Source organism: Schistocerca piceifrons, chromosome X (genome assembly GCF_021461385.2).
Source record: "Schistocerca piceifrons isolate TAMUIC-IGC-003096 chromosome X, iqSchPice1.1, whole genome shotgun sequence".
In the NCBI taxonomy this organism is placed as follows: Eukaryota; Metazoa; Arthropoda; class Insecta; order Orthoptera; family Acrididae; genus Schistocerca; species Schistocerca piceifrons.
In genome coordinates, this window is record NC_060149.1 from 369,916,470 (window position 1) to 369,939,530 (window position 23,061).

At 38.4% G+C, this 23,061-nt stretch overlaps 1 protein-coding gene across 1 annotated transcript in view; it reads left to right on the top strand.

Moving 5' to 3' along the window:
- The window catches only part of LOC124721776 (neogenin), a 236,504-nt gene that overhangs the window by 212,235 nt on the left and 1,208 nt on the right, over positions 1–23,061 (top strand). Inside the window, exon 24 of the mRNA XM_047246889.1 lies at positions 19,657–19,781. Coding sequence (XP_047102845.1) covers positions 19,657–19,781 — 125 coding nt within the window. The remainder of the gene's footprint in view (positions 1–19,656; positions 19,782–23,061) is intronic.

Sequence of the window (23,061 nt, forward strand, 5' to 3'; positions counted from 1 at the left end):
ACTGCTGAACAACATAGACATCTTAAAGTAGGAGGAACAGACCAAAGGAGTCTCCCAATTAATCAGTGGAACTTTATGTAATAAGAACTGTGATCCAATAGAGTGGAAATGATAGCTCATCATCCCACGTTATCTACAGTCAGCTATCCTAAAGTATTTCCACGATGCTCTAAGCAGAATCAGGTGCAGGTATCACTGACATATCTCTACCTATCAATTACGCACTGTGTGACCCACCATAAGGAATGCCAACAGTGGAAGCATGTGCCAGAACTACCTCTGGGGCATCTAGTACCAATCCTACCTACAGCAGCACCATTTCTCCAAATTGGAATTGATCTCATGTGGAGGTTTGCGAAGTCGACAAATGAGAATCAATGGATTTCTACTCTATCTCACCCAAAATGCTGTCACCAGAGTTGTTCTGACTGTTGAAGCTTCAGAGATTACAAAATTTCCGTGTAGAAGACATCATTTTGAAGCACAGAGCACCCTGTCTGATAATTTCTGGTCGTGAAAAAGTTATCCCGTCGAGACTAGTTTCAGAGATAATTTCATGTTGTGACATTACTCATAGAATGACTGCTGCCTATCAGCCACAGACAAATGGCCTCACAGAATACTGTAATAAGACATCCCTTTTTAACAAATCTCCGGAGACTCAAATATCATTTCCTGAAGTAGGGGTTTTCCTTAAATGGGTGTTTTGCCAGAGTACATGGAAGTAGTGACCCAGAATCATAATTTAAGCATATTTAGGTGATATAAGTGATATTTAGTTACAAAATTACTGATATCCTGTGCTACAAATTTAAACAAAGTGAATATATAATTATTAAATTTTTTACAGAACACATTATTTCTTTTTTTTATATCAAGAAGTCTTGTTTCGTCCTTCTAGTGTATTCTAGTGAAATAATTTGTCACTCCAGTTGATAGATTCAAGTTAGAATGGATTACTCTTCATTAAAAGAGGAAAAGAAATTCCTAACAGTATCAATTCCTTGCACATCAGTAGCAAAACTTGATGCAGCACACTCATTTTCTTCTTTTTCTTTGTCAATGGCACTACCAGCTTCTGCCTGTATTCCTTCATAAGTATTTCACTTGCATCACTCTCAGGTATATAAATTATGATGCCAACCTCACAACAAACAGTGTCCTGGAATGTTGCATTTTCTGAAACATCAGTTTTCTACTGCATTCTTCTTTCAGAACAATGTCTTCTTCAACAGTAACTGATTTACCACAGCCAGCCTTTGTGAAACAATTCAACATGGTCTGTTGTATTACAGAATTCCAAGCAGCAGCAAACATTCATAGCCTGACCACTGCTGAGTCTCATTGGTTTCTTCGTCTCAAAGAATGAAATTGTTTTCTACACAATTTCTACTCTGTATTTGGCGTTAACAGAGTGTATTATGCCCAGGTCCAGAGGCTGCAGATGACTTGTGCTGTTCAGGGGAAGGAACACAACATTTATCTTCTTCATAAATTGTGTTTCTTGGGATGTACAGGGCATAGGTCAATAATAAGTACAAATTCCCTTCCTGCTGTACCCATCTTGGCGTCTAAATGCCTCAAAAAGTCATAAATATTTCTGACATCATGAAGGACTGCTGATGTACTCATAAGTACAAAGTAACTTTTTAATGTTTGGAAGCATGTAGGAATTACAAGGAGGTACCCAAAAGTAATGGGAATATTGGGGTGTGGTGGGGAGGAAGAATGGGGGAACCAATTGTTCAGCCTGGTGTCCATCACGGTCATGCCACCTGAGTCAGTGTGTGAAGTTGTGTCACTGTGAGTGCATCGGTTTGCCCGTGAGAGTTTTTTTTTTAGTAAAACAACTTTTTCCATTACGGTGAAAACGTGATGCCAGATTGTCGTGAGCAACGCATGGCTGTGAAATTTTGTTTCCTGTTGGGGAAATAGGCCGTGAAAACTATTGTAATGCTTAAGACTGTTTATGGGGATGCTGCCCTAAGTAAAACCAGAGTCTTTGAGTGGTTTTCACATTTAAAAAATGGAGAAATGTCAATTGATGACCAACCCCATTCAGGATGCCCCTCAACGTCAAGAAGTTATGAAAACGTTAACAAAAGCAATGCCCTCATTTGTGAAGACCATCGCCAGATCATTGATCAACTCTGTGAGATGTCTGGAATGTCGTGGAGTTCAATTCAGAGGATTTTATCCAAAGATTTGCACATGAGAAGGGTTGCAGCCAAATTTGCCCCTCACCTTCTCGCAGATGAGCATGTTTTGAGCTTCAAAATCAGCTCAAAGAGAACTCTGAATTTTTTTCTAAAGTGATTACTGGTGATGAATTGTGGTGCTATGGATACGACCCTGAAACAAAGCAGCAATGAAGCCAGTGGAAGATAAGTGGCTCTCCTCGTCCCAAAAAATCTCGCCAAGTGAAGTCAAACATCAAGACAATGCTCATTTGTTTCTTCAATTGCAGAGGTGTTGTACATGCGGAGTTCATTCACCTGGGCCAAACCGACAACCAGGAATTCTACTTGGAGGTTTTGAAAAGCCTGAGGGAGAGTAACTAAGTAAAGGGCAGATCGTTGGCACACAGGTGACTGGTTCTTCCATTAGACAATGCGCTGGCCCACACTGCTCTCTCCGTAAAGCAATTTTTGGCCCAAAACAGCATGACACTGATTGTCGTCATCGTCATCCCCCCCCCCCCCCCCCCCCTCCTACTCACCGGATCTAGCCCCTGTGATATATTTTTTTTTTTTTTTTTTTTTTTGGGTTCCCCAGACTCCAAAGGGATATGAAAGGAAACCGTTTTGCCGCTGTGGAGGAGGTAAAACAAAAATAGCTGGAAGGCATAAAGAACATCCCGGTAAGTGAATTTAAAAATTGTTTTGAACAATGGAAGGATCGTTTGAAGAAGTGTGTTGCGGTTAATGGAGAATACTTTGCGGGCGATCAAAATTTGGTATAAAAATATTGAGAAACAAAGAGGTTATGACGAAATTTTTTGTCCCCCCTCATAATAGTGGAGACAAACTTTCATTTCCATCACCGTTTATGTACGATAGCATCATAATTCTTTCTATACCTTTTTTACCCCATGACATTTTTCTCCCATAGCTGAATGTGATTTTGTGGGAAGTAAATTATAAAAGACACCAGTTTCATCACCACCTAACTCTTTATCAATTGTGGGAATGCTATGTTCTTCCAGTAGGTCACACATACTGCAACCAGAGCCTCATCATCTCCACTTACACTTTGAAATGACAGATTATGATGTTTTTTTTTAAAATGATTCAACCAGCTGTTCAATGCACTGAAATTTTCAGTGCCGATCTTCTGGGCAGATTCACGAGCCTTCTCTTGCATTACGTCTCCACATATAGGATTGCTTCCAATTCTCAGTCCTTGAAATTATTTTAGAAGAATTTTTTCCACATCACTGAATGTAGACACATGAATGTCATTCCTTTTTGAATCCACAGAAATTGTTAGCTTCAGCATTCAAGAATGGTTCCTTATTTTTGAATATACTGCACTTGTAAACAGTGCTAAATTGTATTTCTTTGCCGTGTTCAAAGATTTATGTTAAGGTTATACTTGACATTGTGGATGATCATCAGCTCTTGCTAAATTGTAAGCTTTCTACATTTGCATGCCATAACTCCACAAAAGTTAAATTGCTAACTTCGACACTTCAATAACCACACACCTACACTTTTTGCACTTCGTAGACTGAGTGACTGTGATGCCGGATCACATGACCTAAGTCACATGGAAATTGATTTCTTTCAGTGCATCTGCCAGTGTTGCTACAAGGGAAGTCCAGTTATTGACTGCAATCTTGGTACCTGTAGACTGGTCGTAAGTTAATGTCTATCAGTGAGACTGGGATACAATACTGACTGTTGTGACATTTGCATACCACACAGTGAAACAAGACACTACAGGCTTCACACTGTTCTTTCTGCTTTATGGTTATGAGGCCAAAATGACAATAGGTACACTGTTTCTTTTTCAACCAGGTGATACTCAGGATTGAAGAAGCAAAGCAGCTGACTTGCATACAGACCTTGAACATCCAGGAGAAAGATGAGAACACAATAATGCCAAGCTCAGGCCAGGCCAGTGAGATACGGTCTGGAAGTCCTGATATTGATTTTTATGTCTTTATAGAAACTAGGACTATTGGAAAAGTTACTAAAGCGCTATTTTGGACTGTACCATGTTCTTCGTCACTCCGTCAGACATTGTGTATGAAGTCAAGAATTATGACCTTTCATGAAGAAGTCAAAAATACAGAGAGGTTCTTCCTATCCTGCATATGAAGCTCTAATGCAGTCCTGAAGTGCAGATCAATGATGAGAGGTTCAAGGAAGCTTAAGACCCACTCGATAATAGTGAAACTTCAACCAGAGTGGCTACCTTCAATATCTGTTGTAGTGAAGCCAATGTGACAAGATGAGCAGAATTTAAGGGTCCACCAATGCTGTCATGCAGAGGACCATTGGCAAGATCTAGATCCTGGGTGCCGTAGTAGGATCCAATGAGAACTTTTCAGCAGTGGGTCGGGTCAACATTTCTCCAGGATTTGGAGCAATTCCACAATCTGTGGTGCACGCAGTGTGGCATAGTGAATAGTGTCACTGGCTGGTGTGCCACAGGTCAACAGCTCAAACCCGACCACTAGCAATCATTTTTTATTTGGTGTTTATCATTTCTGGAAGGTTTTTGAAATATCTTACATTTTTAATCTTTGTATATTCAATGTTTGTATAAATCCCAGCATCCTGGAATACTCATTGCTTGCCAGTTTTGTTCTGGTTATACGTTGGTGTCAGGAGTAAACTTGCTTTCAGTGCTAAGTTTTATACTTCATTTTGCCTTCAGATTTGGTCTTGATTGTGGTTTCAACGTGACAGTATATATATGAGATCATGCTGAAAAGTAATGCCACTGAATTAGCTCTTAGAGCTTTTTAAATAAAACGAAAATTATTAACATTCTATATCTTTATGCTTCATGCTTACATATGTATTTCTCAACGAAGTCACCTTGGTGACAAACACATTTCTCCCAACGAGAGACCATTTTGTTGATACCATCACTATAGAATGTTTGACTTTATTAATGGAACCACGACCTCAGCCCTGCTTGCACCACTTCATCTCTATCAAAGTGAAGTCCTTGAAGGTGTTCTTTAACTTTTGGAAACAGATGAAAATCGGATGGGGTCAAGTTGGAATTGTATGGAGGATGATCAATGACAGTGGTGGGTTGTTGCAGATATCACAGTGCTCAAGTGTGGTCTGACATTGTCGTGCTGAAGGACTAGGTGCTCCATGTATGGACAAATTCTTTGAATTTGAAACTCGATTACGGCATGCTCTTTCTCATGCACTCTGCAAAATTAACGTTACACATCACCATGGTACACTGCAATTCAGAGCCTTCTTGTGGCAGAGGGCTGCAAATATTTGGACATGAAGAATAAAGAGGTAGAATATTAATAACATCACTTTTATTTTAAAAGCTTCAAGATTTTTCACATAAAAAATTCAGAGGAATTACTTTTCAGCATGCTCTTATAAAGCTGTTCCTAGAAAAGTTAAGCTTTTCTATTTGATGACACCCTTTGTTCCTGTTAGGTAGATATGACCATTTCTTGGAGATTCCTGTGACACCATAATATACCATTTCAGTTAAAAAGCTGTTGTAATTTGACAGATAATGTAAAATACTCATAGCCTATCTCATAAATTAAGTACATTCTCACTGTATATTTGTAGCCACCTCAATATTGGAACCTTTTATAAATCCAAATTTCTCTGACAGTATGTTATTTGAAATCTGATGATTAAAAAACCTCTTATTCATAATACGATATTGCAGTGCCTGTGTTATTCAGAAATACGATGCAAAGTTCCTTTGGACGTGCAGCCATGTAGACACATGGTTGACGACATATGGAGGTTTGGGTCTGGCCATGAATCATGCTCAGATAGCCAAATGGTAAGGCAACCGCTTGAGATAAGTGGGAAATCTGGGTTTGACTTCTAATCCAGCAGAAATTTGCATTGTTGTCATTCCATTATACAGCTGATGGTTGTCCATAGTAACTGTGAATACAGTTAATGTATCTTATTCATAATGTTTTCTAAATGTCGAAGAATGCTGGCAAAAGTAGAACTGGGCGGAATTTTAATTGCATTCTTGTTCAGAGGCTTAACTGTGTCATATTTATGCCACCTGGGAGATGGATCCATAAACTTTCATGGCCAAGTAATTGATGATATTTGTATTGGATCTCCAGCCGGAACATAACTTCATCTTGACACAGTATTTCGGTGGTCCACAGGGCCGCCATCTTTGGGTGAGTAAGGTGTCACACTAACTCACTGGAACTGAAATCAAACCACAATGGCGGCTCCTTTATACATTATTTGCAGGCCCACCATGTATGCACGACTGTAATTGCTCTCTAGTGCAAAGCACAACAGCGCACTGGTGGTGAAAACTTGTGGAAATGATAAATCAGTACCAAATACTATTGACTGACACCTTTTGATGACCAAAACAATTTCCATTGTTTTTTAATTTCAAACAAAACAGGATACCAACTCTTACTTAAGGGATACCCCCTTACCTCTGTTTATAATATTGTCAGATAGCCGGATTTCAATAGCTTCTTTCACTACACAGTCCCAATAAAGTGATGCAGGGGCAACCACTTGTGTCTCATCATATAACATTTTATATCCTTCAGTAAGACAGTCTTCTGCAACCACAAATTTTTCTGGATGCAATAAACGCATGTGGCACTGGTGCTCCATGCATCAATCCTGGACAATACAAATCCTCTGTCCAATATAGGCTTTTTCTGGAATGGCAGAGTTTTGTAGACACTGGGCTTTCTCAAACCCAAATCATACTTCACTGAGCCAAGCAGCACTCTGGTCTTTGCTAGCATATGGAATATGCTTTTAATATCAAATCTCCTTAGAATTCTTCCAATTTTCAAGATGTGGTTCCCAGAAAAGGTAGGAACACCACTGACTTCCTTGTATCTTCTGTTAGTTCCTGCGAAAGTCCAATCTGTAAAGCAAGATGGATGTGATTGTCGATATAACAATTCTGCTTGAACACTGCTTTTAGATGATCCAGTTCTTGTGACAAACTATCTGCATCTGAGATGGCATAAATTCTTTTTACCAATGTATGTATAACACCTTTGTGTTCGTACAATGTATGACAACTTGATGCATGAAGATATCGCTCATGTGCATGAGCTTACGATAAACACTGTGTCCTAATGTCCCTTCATCTCTCCTGTAGACCAAGACATCTAAAAATGGAAGTTTTCCATCCTTTTCAGTTCCCATCATTATCTTAATATTGGGATGCAGACAGTTAAAATGATCTAGGAAATGATCCAAGCATCCCTCCCATATAGCCATATTATAAAAGTATAGTTGACGTATCTCCAAAAGCAAGTTGGTTTTAAGAATGCCATCTTCAGTGCTGTGTTCTCAAAATCTTCCATAAACAAATTGGAGAATATAAGGGATAATGGACTCCCCATTGCCACTCTGTCAGTTTGTTCAAAGTATTTGTCAGTAAATAAAAAATACATCAGCGTCAATACCTGGCGGCAAAGCTTAGTCGTTTCTTCATGCAATTTTTCACCAATTACGTGCAAAGAATCTTCAAGAGAAACTCTGGTAAAAGGTGATACAACATCACAACTAAAGAGCAAATCCATGAGACTGAGACACAAAGACTTCAAATGCTGAATAAAACCAGAGAACTGGAAATATGATGTTCACATTTTGGAATGTGAGGACAGAATGGATGCTAAATATTCAGCCAAGTTGTAAGTAGTGGCATCCACATTACTAACAATAGACTGTAGGGGAACCCCTTGCTTGTGTACCTTAGGCAAACCATATAATCTCAATGGGACTGCAGCACCAGGCCAGAGTGTGTTAAGAACATTTTCAGATAATGAACTCTTCTTCAAAAATGAAAGCACCGTGCATTTTATATGTTCAGTTGGATCATTCTGTGGTTTTCAGTACACTGAGTCTGCTAGTGAGAGATCCATTTTACCCAAATAATCATCCCACAAAAGAAGAACTTTTGCATTGCCCTTGTCCGTTGGTGGAGTTATTAAATTTTGATCTTCTCTGATGGACCATATCGCTACTCTTTCAAGCAAGGAGATGTTACTTCATGAGGGTGGCACCCAACACAGCATATGCAATACCTCTTGCCCACCTTTGTCACTTATATCCTCGGGAAACAATGCCACCGCTTGCTCAGCTGCGGAGATAAATTCAGTAATGGGAACATTCCTGGGCGCAGGGACAAAATTTAACTCCCTTTCCAATACTGCCTGCATAGCATCGTCTAGTTGTTTGGTTGTGAGATTAATCGCAGCATGTCGACAGATGTCATTGTCTGTTATTGGGGACTGAGAAGAAAGCCATTGAAACTTCAAAGATTGCCTGCTGATGGTGTTTGCATGGAGACCCGATATGAATATCATCAATTTTTACGCTGGTAAAGTTTACAGAGCTACATCAAGAGCCTCTATGGGGAGGAGATGTTTCAACTTGTAAGGAAGTTTGATAAACTTTGTAAAAAGAAGAGGAAGTTGCTGAGCACCCTCGCTTTTCTGCTGAGTTGCTGGAATGAAGTTGTAATACCTAAATTTGTCAGAATTGTTCATTACATTGGGACAAAAATGGCCAACAACATTAAGAAACATGCTGGTTTTGTCTTAGTCAGGGAGTGCATTCATTTTACACGCAGACCACTGGATTTCATATGCAAGGATTTATTTTATTTGCATTTGGAGGTACCAGCACTACTGTCTGCTGCATCCTGGGAATGGGTTGACAGTTTGTCGGGGCAACATCAGACTGGGTCCATGCAAATGCCATCAAGTAGACAGTCTTCCAAGTTTCATCGGCTTTCTTCTCAGTCTACAATAACAGATGATGACACCTGTCGACATGTGATTAATCTCACAACCCAACAACTGGACAATGCTACTATGCTGGATGTTACCATTACTGAATTCATCTCCGCGGTTAAACAAGCAGTGTCCAGCTTTCCAAAGGATCTAGTTGATGTTGGGCAAGATGTCTCACATACGTTGTGTCAGGTGCCACCCCACGAAGTAACACCTCCTCGCTTGAAAGAACCGCTGCCTGGTCCATCAGAGAAGACCAGGATTTAGTAATTCTACCAGCGGACAAGGACAGTGCAATGGTTCTTCTTTTGTGGGAGTATTATTTGGTAAAATGGATCTTTTACTTGCAGACTTTGCATACCAAAGGTTACAGAATGAGTCAACTGAACATAGAGATTGCAAGACACTTTCATTTTTCAAGAAAAGTTCATTATCTGGCGATGATCTTAAAAAAACTTCGACCTGGTACTGCAGTCCTGCCAAGATTACATGATTTGCATAAGGTACACAAGCAGTGGTTCCTCTTTGGCCTATTGTTAGCAATTTGGGTCCTCCTACTTATGACTTGGCCAACCAAAAATTTAGCATCCATTCTCAGCCTCTGTGTCAGAAAATGTGGACATCATATTTCCAATTCTCTGGTTTTGATTCAGCATTTGAAGTCTTTGTGCCTCAGTCTTATGGATTTGCTCATTAATTTTGATGTTGTCACATTTTACCAGAGTTCCTCTTGAAGATCCTTTGCACGTAATAAGTGAAAAATTGGATGAAGAAACGACTAAGCTTTGTCACCATGTGTTGGCGTCAACATATTTTTTATTTAATGACAAATACTTTGAACAAATTGACAGAATGGCTATGGGGAGTCCATTATCCCTTACATTCTCCAGTTGGTTTGTGGAAGATTCTGAGAACACAGCACTGAAGACGGCATTCTTAAAACCAACTTGTTTTTGGAGATACGTCAACTATTCCTTTATAGTATGGTTATATGGAAGGGATGCTAGGATCATTTCCTAGATCATTTTAACTGTCTGTAACCCAATATTAAGTTAACGATGGAAATTGAAAAGGATGGAAAACTTCCATTTTTAGATGTCTTGGTTTACAGGAAAGATGATGGGACATTAGGACACAGTGTTTCTCATAAGCCCATGCACTTAGACCGATATCTTCATGGATCAAGTTCTCATCCATTGCACCAACACAAAGGGTCCTACGTACATTGGTAAAAAGAGCTTATTCCATCTCAGATGCAGATAATTTGACACAAGAACTGGATCATCTAAAAGCAGTGTTCAATTGGATCCATTGTGCTCTACAGATTTGACCTTCATGATACAAGCAGATTGGTGGCGTTCCTACCTTTCCCCCAGAAGCATATCTTGAAAAATAGGAAGAATTCTTAAGAGATTTGATATTAAGATATCTTTGTAAGTGAATGTGCTGTACTTTTCATTCATACACGAGTATGGTAAACACTCTCTAGCTTATTTCTTTGAGCAATCTCCTAAAACACTCAGCTTTTAGATTATTCCTTGTACTCAGATTTGATAGATTTTCTGTTTTGTTTACTATTAACACTAGGTCATAAAAGGTAATTGATTATAGGTCATATGACTGTGGTCGTTAAACAGCTCCATAAAAATGTTGTCAGTTATTGTTGTAGAGTATTTAGATATTATATTTATAGTACCCCAACAAACTATAGATATTGATGTGGTGAGATGCCTTGCGTTCCTCAGCGATACAAGTAACTGCTCAATAGGTGCAACCACATAGTAGCACATAATAGGAGTATCTGTGGAAAGGAAGGAAGGAATACTATGGACTGATCATCTTCTGGTGATTTAGTATCTCTCTTTGATGTTTGGTTTGTGGGGAGCTCAACTGCGCAGCCATCAGCGCACATACAAAGTCCCAATTTTTACACAGTCCAGTTGTTTTACACAGTCCAATTGAGCCACTGTCACGAACAGTGATGAAATGATGAGGATAACACAAACACCCAATCCCCGGGCAGAGAAGATGTCCAACCTGGCTGGGAATCGAACCTGAGATCCCATGATCCAGAGGCAGCAACACTAGCCACTAGACCACGAGCTGCAAACTTTAGTATCTCTTTGTTTTTGTTTCTCTGAGGTCAGGAATCTAAGAAAGAAATACCGTAAGACCAGCTAAAGCACTCAAGATAATAAGTTAACCATCTATAAGAAACAAAAACACAGAGATACTCAATAATCAGATGATGATCAGCCCATAGCATTCCTCTTCCTGTCTTCGGAACTGCAACAAATAAAACAGGCAGAGACCTGGGCAGACACAGTATTCATTCCATTTTCTGAACACACAAGAAAGTAAGATGCTGTCCCCAGTAAAAGACTGCCTTGGTCTCAGTGTTTCTTGGTATGTATAAAATACTTTGTGAATGTGGTAGCATTTGCATTGGCCAATTGATATGAACAATTTCAAAACTCTGCACAGAGATGCCACATTAAATATCATGATTTTGACAAATCTGTTGTTGCTGAACAGCATGTGAACAAACATAAAATTAAGGTCGATGAAATGGAAATGTTGTCTCCTGCTGCATCTGCCTACTAGGATGAAGCTGTTGAGTCCAGGATGTGTAGCAACAACTTCAACTGAGACAGCAGCTAGTGGTGCATGGAAACATGTGCACGAAGCTGAAAGGCAACAGAGAAATCTGTTGAATCATTGGCCCTATAACGGATCATTTAACTACCAATGTTCTTTAGTCATAGACATCAACACATAATGTTAGCATATGGAAGTTCCATGTTTTTGTGACACCTCTGTGACATAATTTGGCCAATTAAAATAACTAACAACCAATTGAAATCAAGTCTCCTGACGGTGACAATGGAGGAAGTTGTTGAAACCTCGATACTGACACATCTGATGTGGTAAGAACTCTGTGAAAAATTTACTCAAGTATAATTAAAATGGTCAAAAGAAATACAATCGAAGATTAATGGGTAACTTGGAGAGATGAAACGGAGATGGCAGTGGAGGATTAAATAGCCAAAAGAACAAGACTCAGCAGAAATCCTTGGATAACACACAATATTAAATTTAATTCATAAAATTATAAAATATAAAAATACAACAAAGGAAGCAGGCAAAAGAGGATACAAACATCTAAAAAATGAGATTGGCAAGAAGTACAAAATGGCTAAACTTGAATGGCCAGAGTAGAAATAAAAGCTGTAGAAGAATACATGACCATGAGAAACATAGATGGTGTGTATAGGAAAGTTAAAGAAACATTTGGAGAAAAGATAAGGAGCTGTATGAAATCTATAACTCAGCTGACTAGCTAGTAGTAAGCAAAGAAAGGAAAGCTGAAGTGAGGAAGGAATGTATAGAGGGGCTATATAAAGGAAAAAATTCAAAATAATGTTATGGAAAAGGAAGAGAAGTAGATAAAGACAACCTGTAGGAAGTGATACTGCCAGAATAATTTGATAAAGCACTGAAAGACCTAACGTGCCTGGATAAGACATTATTACGTCAGTATTACTAAAACCCTTGGGAGAACCAGCTTTGACAAAACTGTTGTAGTGGTATGTGGAATAAATACCCATAGACTTCAAGAAGAATGTAGTACCAAAGAAGTCAGTATCAGAACAGTTTGTGTATGACCAATTGTCAGTTCAATAAGTAGAAGAATGAAACAGTTTGTAGAAGGTGACCTGGAGGAAGATGAATTTGATTCCAGGAGAAATATAGAAACAGGTGAAGCAGCACTGACCCCACAGCCTACTGTAGAAGATAGATTGAAGTAAGACAAACCTCATTTGATTAGATTAGATTAGATTAGATTCAGTTTTCATTCCATAGACCCAAAAAATGAGATAATTCTCGTGGGTGTGGAACATATCAGAAAGTATAACATAAAAACATAAAACATTTGAATATAATACTTACTACCCTGACCATATGTGAGGAGATTGTTGAAATAAGTGATTACAGTGTGATAAATTGGAACAGCTAATATTTACAGAATTAACGTGCTGTCAGAATAAAACATTGTTATGCACTATGAATAAATTTATTATACACAAAATACCTAATCTTGACTGTTGTGACCAAGTGCTGTCAAACCAAAATCTAACAGACATTTTTACTTAAGCTGGCTTAACGGTCTCTGTTAAGATATTCATCTGTAGAGTAGGAGGAGTTGCCTATCAAAAAGTCTTTCAAACTCTGTTTAAACCGTGCTTTATTCAAAACCAAGTTTTTAATGGTTGCTAGCAATTTATTGAAAATGTGTGTTCCTGAATATTGGACCCCCTTTTGCACCAAGGTATGTTTAGGGAATTTGTAAATTTAGAAAAAGCTTTTAACAGCGTTGGCTGATACACACTCTTTGGTATTTCAGAGTTATTAGGTATAAAATACAGGGGGCAAAAAGTTAACTAGTGAACAATAAAGGCAACCAAGGAGAAATTTGGAAAAGGAAATGTCAGGAAAAAGAAATAAAATAGTTAACATTTACTGATGACATAGTAATTCTGTCAGAGATAGCAAAGGATGGAAGTTCATTTGTACGGAATGGATAGTGTCTTAAAATGAGGTTATAAAATGAACAAATCTAAAGTCAAACAAGAGTAAGAAAATGTAGTTTAGTTAAATCAGGTGATGCTGAAGGAATTGTGTTTAGATGTCGTTTTTTGCAAACATTTGTGTGGTGTGTAACACAGTATTAAAGTGAAACGTGGATGGTAAACTGTACATACAAGAGAATTATAGGTATAGGTCGGATAACTAATTTAGATGTGACTGTAAAATGGAACAAGTTGATAGGATATTTCCAGGGGCATGAAGGAGTAGTTAATTTGGTATGGTGGTAATAGTTGCCTAAAATTGTAGACTTTGACTGCAGTAAGCACATTTAAGTCAGTGTAGGTTGCAGTAGTTTTCAGAGATGAAGAAACCTGCGCAGGATTCATTAGTGTGGAAATCTGCATCAAACTAATCTTTGAACTGAAGATGTCAATACAAACAATAACATTTCTAGAGTTTATTGTAGGAATTAAATTGAATTACAATGTTACTGAATGCAATAAATATTTGTTGGGCAGGTATTCCTTGATACTGATGGTATCTTTACTAGGTGTCCTTTGATGGTGCTCTCTCTGTGCTATTGCCTTTCCACCCACTATTACAATATGACATCTTCCTTTGTGAAATCTATACATATCCTAAAGCTCAAGGTTTCAAAGACAAATTTTCCAAACTGTAGTAATTACATATACACTATTTCCTGTTAATATATTTTAGATAATAAGGTTATTAATGTTGTTTAATTATCTTTTTATGAAAACAGTTAACTGAAAACTCCCTCTAATGTAAGCATGCAGAGTCTCATGGCAGTAACATTCAATAACATTTTCTTGAGCTTCCAGCCATGTCAAGTGGTTAAAATGCCACAAGCTTTCTGGAGCACAGTTACCAGATCAGTTTTGATTATACGTGTGTCATATCTCCCTCTAACATCTTTTCGAACTGTGTAGTTAATTTTTATATTTATATTATATTTCTGTTTGTTTCTTAGTCATGCCATTCTTATTTCCTTACTTTTATAGGTTTAGAAGCACTTTGTTGCTCTTCTGTTGATATAATATATTTTTAATCAACATATCTCATTCATTAGATTCCACTGTGGTACACAAATGTTAATTTTATATATTTTTATATATTTTTTGACAGTCAAGAAATGACAGTACTGAACAGAGTAGTTAAATAAATGAATCTTTTATTCATACTCACAGTTACGCCATAAGTGGAGTGACCCCAAGGGAAGAACCATCTCTGTTCTCTTCCTTGGATCTGGAACTGGTACTGGCACTGACTGAAATTACCATCTCTTCAGTCTGTTTGTCCAGCAGTCCTTCAAAAGTACAGGTCTTCTCAACTACCTTCTTGGTGACAACACATGACCAATCCTGTGGAGTAACATTTGCAATGGCTTCTTTTGTCGTAAACTTATTTTGTTTTATGCCACATTACCTTTCACCTGGGCCCATGTATTCTCAGTCGATTTAAATGACTGTGGTATGTTGGAACCCTGGTTACATTATGCCCTTTATTGTTAGCCAGTTTGTTGACCTGCTAGCATGGAGTTTTGGCTTGTAAAGCACTTACAAGTTCCATTAACTTCATCTTATTCATGCCAGGTTCAACTTTCTCTGATGGAACATTTCTTTGCCCTAGAGCAAAATATCTTCTTTTCTCCACTGCATTGTCAAAGCTTTATCTATTACAGCAAGTTGTATGGCACATTGTCCATTACCATTGTCCAATTTGGAGGAATATTTTACAGCAGAACAGTAGAAAAACTACTCCATGAAAACCTTGGCATTCATTTCCTCATGATAGTCACTTTTCTTCCTGGTATGGAGTAACAATAAACAGTTTGGAATGATGCAGCAAGCAGAGCCAGCATGGAAGATGATTATCATGCCACCCTTGCATGTTGGTGCTTTTGTCATTCCTTGTGCTCTGTGATCCATCCACCCCTTTGTAAACTTGTGACAAGCATTAACCCACGTCTCATGCAGCAACAAAATGTCTTTGAATAAAACATTTCTCAGTGTATTCAGATATTGGCCTCTCCAGTCCACTATGTCACCTCTCTGGATGATAAATGTCTGAGACAAAAACTTTTTGTGCTGGAAACCGAGCTTGTGAAGACAATTTTGAAATGACAACCTACTTCCAGTGAACATATCTGCTTCTTTAAGACTGAAAAGAAGTTTATTTGAAGTAGGGTATTCATCATGTTGATGATAACCATACGTATCTTTGCATTGCATCCTGCTGGAACATGTTCATCTTGGTTACCTGTCTCTCATAACTTCTTTTCTTGCCTGGAGTTTCTTGTAAAGCGTGACCTGGTGGTGCTTCGTCAGTCACGTTTTCCTTTCTTTCCATTTCCTTCCTAATTGTCAGCACTGTAGACCATGAATGTTAAGTGCTACAGCTGTTCTGTCCACCACTGTTGTAACACCTAAAATTGGACCGCCATTATTGCACTTGAGTTCAGAATAAATGAGCACCGAGAGCATAAATTTGAGACCTTGTCCACAGATCAGAATTCCCTTTCCTGTGCTCAGTGTCATTGGAGCCAGTGAATGCATCCTTGGACAACCTCATTTATTGTGCATCTCATGTTCAGACATGCTGCACTATTGTTATTAATGCAACTCCAATGCAAAAACATGACAACAGGGACACTTTTGCAGCCAAACTACTGACTGCGTGGTAGTGAAAGCCAGCTCACCATTGGTGTTACCTGGGCAATGGTGTCACACCCCCTTCACTGAGGCAGACATCAAAAGTCACAACTAATTTTAAATACACTGTAATTATTGTTATCTGATTGTGATCTAGACAGCTAAAATTTTTAAAATAAGTTTGTAAACATTTTTTGTATATAGAAAAGAGACCTCATCAAATAGCATTGAGTGGCAGGTACACATAAAACAGAAAGAGAAAACTGGCTGGCTTTCAGAATCAATCCTTTTTAGAGCTGGAGGACACACACACACACACACACACACACACACACACACACCTGTGCCCCTACAAAGTGCCAGCAAGACACACATTTACATTCTACCAGAACTTTCCTACTATATTTGCAATTTGCATTCTACCAGCCTACTATATTTGTAATTTACATTCTACCAGAACTTTCCTACTATATTTGTATAGGGTGCTCCAGGAGGAATGGTCAGTATTCAGGGATACAACAGTAACACTCATTTGTTTTTGGACTAGTGGCATGCCTGTATTTGTCCTACCCCACAACATCTCTGACATTTTATTCTAGTCCTGCCTACCTCCTCAGAATATCTTCCTGCCATTAAACTAGCCCATTGAATGTACCATTCTCTATGGTGTGTTTTGAGTGCAGCAGTGCAAGGGATTGAGAGTGTATCAGAGAGAAGCATTGCTCTAGCTAAAATGCTGTACATTTGCACTAATGAAGAGTATGCAGATATGGCATGTGCTCGTGGTGCCTTCAGCAGCAGTGCTCTTACTACAGTCAAAGACTAATATCGGTACTTTCCACCATGTCTAATTTCTGATCATAGAGTGTTTACCAGAGTCTTCAGCACGTTGTGTGTGTAATAGGTATGCATAGAAGTTTCCATTTTTCTTCTTAATGTGTAGTTAACAACCTATGCAGGAACAGCTACACATTGAATGGTGCAGCACAGTCCTACTGCCAGCACTCAGTGATTTTCTGCAGGTATCAATGTCCTACGAGCACGTGTATCACAAACATTACATGTGGAAAACTTGTACACATTTCACATACAGCTTGTCCACAATTTGCAACAATGCCTCGTGAATTGAGTTTTGTCACTGGTTAAATGACAATCATCATTTGCTTTCATTAATACTATTCACTGATGAATCCATGTTTACGTTGAATGGAATCAACAGTGGATACACAATAATCAATTATGGTAGCAGGATAATTCACATGCTACTGTGTAAACCAATTTCCAAGTTCATTTTTCAAACAATGTTTGATGTGGCATGATTGGTAACACATTGATAGATCCAGTCATTTTAGAACCATGAATGACTGGAAGGAATTACTTGTACTGTTTGTAAAATTTGTTTGTTAAGCATTTTGAGGATGTTCCTTCGACCACATGGACTGCAATGTACTTCCAGAATGACAGAGTCCCTCAACGTTTTACCAGACATGTAAGGGAACATCTCAACCGCACTTACTCTAATCACTGGATTGGGTATGGTATTACAGTTAACTGGCCACCAATGTCACCAGACCCTATGCTATTAGATTTTTGTTTATGGGATTGGATGAAGTCTGAAGGGTACAAATAAAGGGTGAATACATGAGATGAACTGCTTGCTCTCATCATGGCTGCTGCTGGCCTCATTAGAAAACATGTAGAGGCATTCAGAGAAGCAACACATTCTTCCAAGAGTGCACGAATGCATTGAAGGTGATGGTGCGAAATTTGAACATTTCTTGTGAACCGTACAATAGATGTAATGTGACACGAATGATAAAACTTAGAGATGAATGTGTCAAAAATGTGTATTTTTTATTTGATACTTTGTATAACACATGGTGTAATGTGTACTAACTGTTGTAAATGCGTAAACCTGACAGTGTACTGAATAATCCAAAAAATAAATAACAATGTACATTAAATGTGTTCTAGCTCAGAAACCATTTAGAATAGGGTGTATGTCCATATTAAGTTTTTTGCTTTAAGTGCTTATTCCTGTCATATACCTGAATACTGACTATTCTTCGTGGGACACCTTCTATATAAAAAATGTATTTGATATTGCTTCTCTTCTTTCTGACAGTGTCAAGCAATAAAATTAAAGAAACCGTTTAAATAAAAATTATGAACAGCACCCTCAATAGACAGTGACCTACAGTGTAGTTAGTGCAGCATGTGAAGTGGAACTGAACTGCTGTAAACTTATATGTGATCGGGATGACCAATCCTGCGATCAGCAGTATAATCCTGCATCTGCATCGAGGAAATTGGTTCCAGATATCAAAGCCTACTGTGGCAGCTGATTTCAGTAGCAGAAGATGAATCTAATGCTTTGACAGCCTTGTAGTGGAAGCAGAAATCATCTCATATTGTGAGTGCCACCTGGGTGGAAATGGAGTGGAACTCGGTGTGACGCCATGACTGGAGTCCCTGGATGGTGTCACCCTCTGGTGCTTATTGCAGTGTACTAGGGACTAAGTACAGAGCAAGAGGCTTACACAAAGGACTAATTCATGTACCTTCTTTGTAATACTCAATTCAGGTACACCAAGGACAATTTCGTGCAAGTTGTTTGTTGAATGTGTGGTGTCATTAGATGAATTCTTAGTAGGTATCTGGACCAGAAAGAAAATTGTAGTTTTGTTTCTGAAATATTAGTTGAAAGCAGCTATCAATAATGAATCATGCAAGAACTATGCCAAGATTTATGTATCAATTTAATGATTTTTGCCCTTAGCATGTATCACCTAGCTTTGTGAGTAAAGTAATGGAGGCATCTGAAGACTGAAGATATGCTACTCACCTAGGCCTGTGTGACTCAAATAGTTGTCAGTGTTTGTGAATAGGGGAGTTAGGTTTAAGAAACAGAGGTAAGGCTGTAGTAAACTAAACAGGAGAAAGAGAGAAATGGATATGGAATGAGAAAGAATAGCTCTAAATAACACTAATCATGTAAAAGATTGAGAAAGAAGTCTATCCCAAAAGTGGGATATAAAATAATTTTCAGAAAGGGTAACCACAGAGCACGTCGTCAGGCTACTCAGCATCAGTTATGATCATGGTGATTTGATGCTTTCACTGCCATGTCTGTCTGCATGAATTCTTATCAGCAATAAGTTATATAATACGTCTGATCCATTAGTTTCTTTGAAAATTGCTGTGCCTTTAAAATCTCATTGTGTCATGTAATTTATTAGGTTTGCTTCTATAATTTCATTTGTTATTTCTATCAATGTATTCACGTAGATGTAAGTTTCTTTTTTAGTGTCAAGGTTTCTTCAGTTCACGAGTATTAGATGAATCAGCAAAATGTGCAAATCATTAACTGCTATGACTAAGAGTCAGCATAATGTTATATATTAGTGTCTTGTTCTTCTGCAGTGCGACCACAGGGGTCATCAAGTCCATACAAAAAAGCAGGCATTTTAACCAATACCCCTGCTTCATCTGTTGGTTCAGTGCCAAAAGTGAGAACGGCATCTGTAGAAGATCCTAACACTATCCAGGTAAATTAGATAATGTTGTTCTCCTATGGTTTCCATGACAAGTGTGTGTCCATTGCATGTGTTCATTATCAAACATATCACCAGGAAGTGTTATATGTTAAATTTCCTAATAGCTTAAAACTGTGCGAGACTGTAACCCAGATCTTACTTTTCACGAGCAGTACCCTACCGATCAAGTCTCTGGTATGGTGCTAATATGAATTATAACATAACCAAATAGATTTGTTTTAAAAATCCTTCAGTAGTTAATCTCCTATGAACTAGATCAGGTTGGGCAACAGAAATTTCCTGAATTCACATGTAATCACCATTATAATACCCACAAGAAATTTAATATGCTCTGCATATTTACACACATATCGGACTCCTTTCTATTATAACAACACTTTGGAAACCCAGCCAGAACACAGCTCGGGCTACAACAAAGCTTTCAAATGAAACTCCCAGAAATTACTCGGATCACTGTGTTACGCAACATAGGATCTAGTTATAAGACAGAACAAGGCAGCTTTCATATGAGAGCAATATACAAATTTCCAGTTGTTATGTGTTATGAGATACTTCCATCTGTTTGCAGTTGCTGTAATGACTTTGAAAGAGGCAGTTGTAAACCCAGAATGGTTGTAGTATATCCTTTGTGTGCTGATAGGACCATTAGGTTTGTGTTTCTACATGGTATTTTTGACTGTTTCTTATAATTCATTTCACAAATATGTTACATTTGCTACAGAGGAAACAGATGAGGTCATGGAAGAAACTGTTGTTCCATATGTTTCTTTTGCAATAAATTTTGCATCTAACTTGGTGACACACTTATTCAGAATTGCACAACACTCTCTCAAGAAAGTGTCCCCAATGCCAACAGACAACAGTAAATTTCTAGGAAGACATGTCCCAGAAAAATTTCCAATTAAACTTAGTAAAATTTGTTTGGGAAATTTGAAATAAACTACTTGCAAAACTAGTAGCAAGAAAACAAGCTGTTGGTGTCCTGACAGTAGTATGCATCTCTATATATCAGAATGCTTCAAAGTATTTCATATCAAAACCTGTTACTTCTGAAATTACAGAACAGCTAGTGAAGCTGTAGTGATGGATACTGCATACTAAATCTACAATGTGGGTTTTCCAAATCAGCTGTGATCTAATTTTAATCCCAAAAACTGCATGGTATCCATTTCCTGTATGCAGTTGTTTGAATAGAGTACAGTCATAGTTTCTGTTTGTGAAATAGTGAGCTGTATTTATTGAGTGTTGTCAAAATGTAAACTATCAGGAAATTTCATAGCGGCCTACACTCCACCATAGCATGACAGAACCGTTTTAGTGTAATGTATGTTGCAAACTAGTGATATGTTTACACTACCTCACAAAAAAGTGAAACACCCAGAAGACATCATTGGATGTCCGTATAACTTTGTACACGTACACACCATTGGTGGGTATATAAATGTTTAGAGTTGCAATCCTCTGTAACAAAGAGAACACTCACCAGAGAGCATTAGTTTTGTTTGTGTTTAGTGTTGTTACCAGGCCTGGTAAGCTATATAAGAGGTGAGAACAGTGTTTGTGTTGAGTGATCACTGTGAAAGAGGCAGAGAGGACGTATACTTGTGTGAGACAGTGTTTTCAGCACCTGCCAGAGTTTGAAAGGGGCATCATTGTGCGTCTCCATTTGGCCAGTGTGTCGAATCGTGCAGTATCCAGATTTGTGGAACATTTGGATGGGACAGTGGCCCAATGTTGGACTGCAGTGGAACGTGAGGCAAGCATATGTGTTGTCAATGTTCCAGTCCATCACATCTGACTACCACAAGGGAGGATCGCTGTTTATTGTGCACTGAGCACATCGTAACTCCTTAGCATCTATATTAGCCATCCAAGAATGACTACTGGACTCTCTGCAACATTATGTGTAATCTGGCACCATTGGTGAGAAATGAGCAGCAGTTGTCCCACATGTATGCTGCCATTAATTCCACAATGCAAATGGCTTCATTTGGAGTGGTACCCTGACCAGTAAACATGGACTACTGACAAATGATGTCACATTGTGTTAGCAATGAATTGCAGTTGTGCACTACTCCAAATGACTATTGTCAGTGAGTATGGTGGCAGCCTGGTGAGAGGTCCCATTCTTCCACTGTTTTGGAAACCTACAACAATGTTATTTCTTGAATCATGGTGTGGGGAGCCCCTGGATATAACTTCATGTCACAGCTGGTAGTGATTGAGGAAACTCTGATGGCAAACAGGATGCCAACCTGCACCAAAACTCTGATTGCATAACAGTATGTCAACCTGCACCCTCATGCAACAGTGTCATGGTGCCATTTTTCAACTGGACTATGTTTGTCCACACATGGGCTATATGTCTGTGTGCTGTGTATGTGATTTTGAGATACTCTTGTGCCAGCAAGATTTTCAGATCTGTCCCTGGTAGAACAAGTATGGGACCAGCTCAGACATCAACTCTGTTCCGCCTCCAGTATATCAAGGATCACTTAGATCATTTCTGAACCAGCTTGCCTCAGAAGAGAATACAATGGTTTTATGACACCCATCTCAAAACTGAATCCATGCGTACATCCAGGCCAGAGGGGGGGGGGGGGGGGGGGGGGGGGGTGTCGTGCAATGAGTGCTTAACCCCCCCGCCCCTTAGGCAGTGTAGATAACGATTTGGTCTCTCTGTCATCAGTTCAGATTTGTTTAAATGTGTTTGTATTTGAAACATATGATGTTTGGTTTAGATCTCTCCACACTATGGAGTTGTCATTCACACTGTTACAGAAGCTTGAATGTGACAGAATGGAATTTCCATAATACTAAAGTGTAACTCAAACAGGTTTCACTTCTATGTTCTCAAATTATTACTGTATCAGATACAGAATTCATAGAATTGTGTACTTGAGTTACCTACAATGGTATTTTTGTGAAGCTAACCAAATCTCTTACTCAAATGCAGTATATTTAGTTAAGAATGGGCTAATTGGGATAACACATTAGAATATGTAAGATACTGTTTGTGACATTTTGTGTTCAACAACACTGTTCATTTGTGAACTGATCGGTGTCTGATCATGACATGTGTTCTTGTTGCATCCATAGTATGCTTTTTGCCCATTTCTTTGGTATACTAGGTAACAGTGTAAAGTTAATTATATTGAAAATTTGCTTGCATAACTTACTGACTTTTGCTGCATAGAAACATAAGGAATTTTTAATCAGTGTTAGTACTGTAGGTTGAAATTCCTTAAGACTGTTACTAATGATGTGGTGT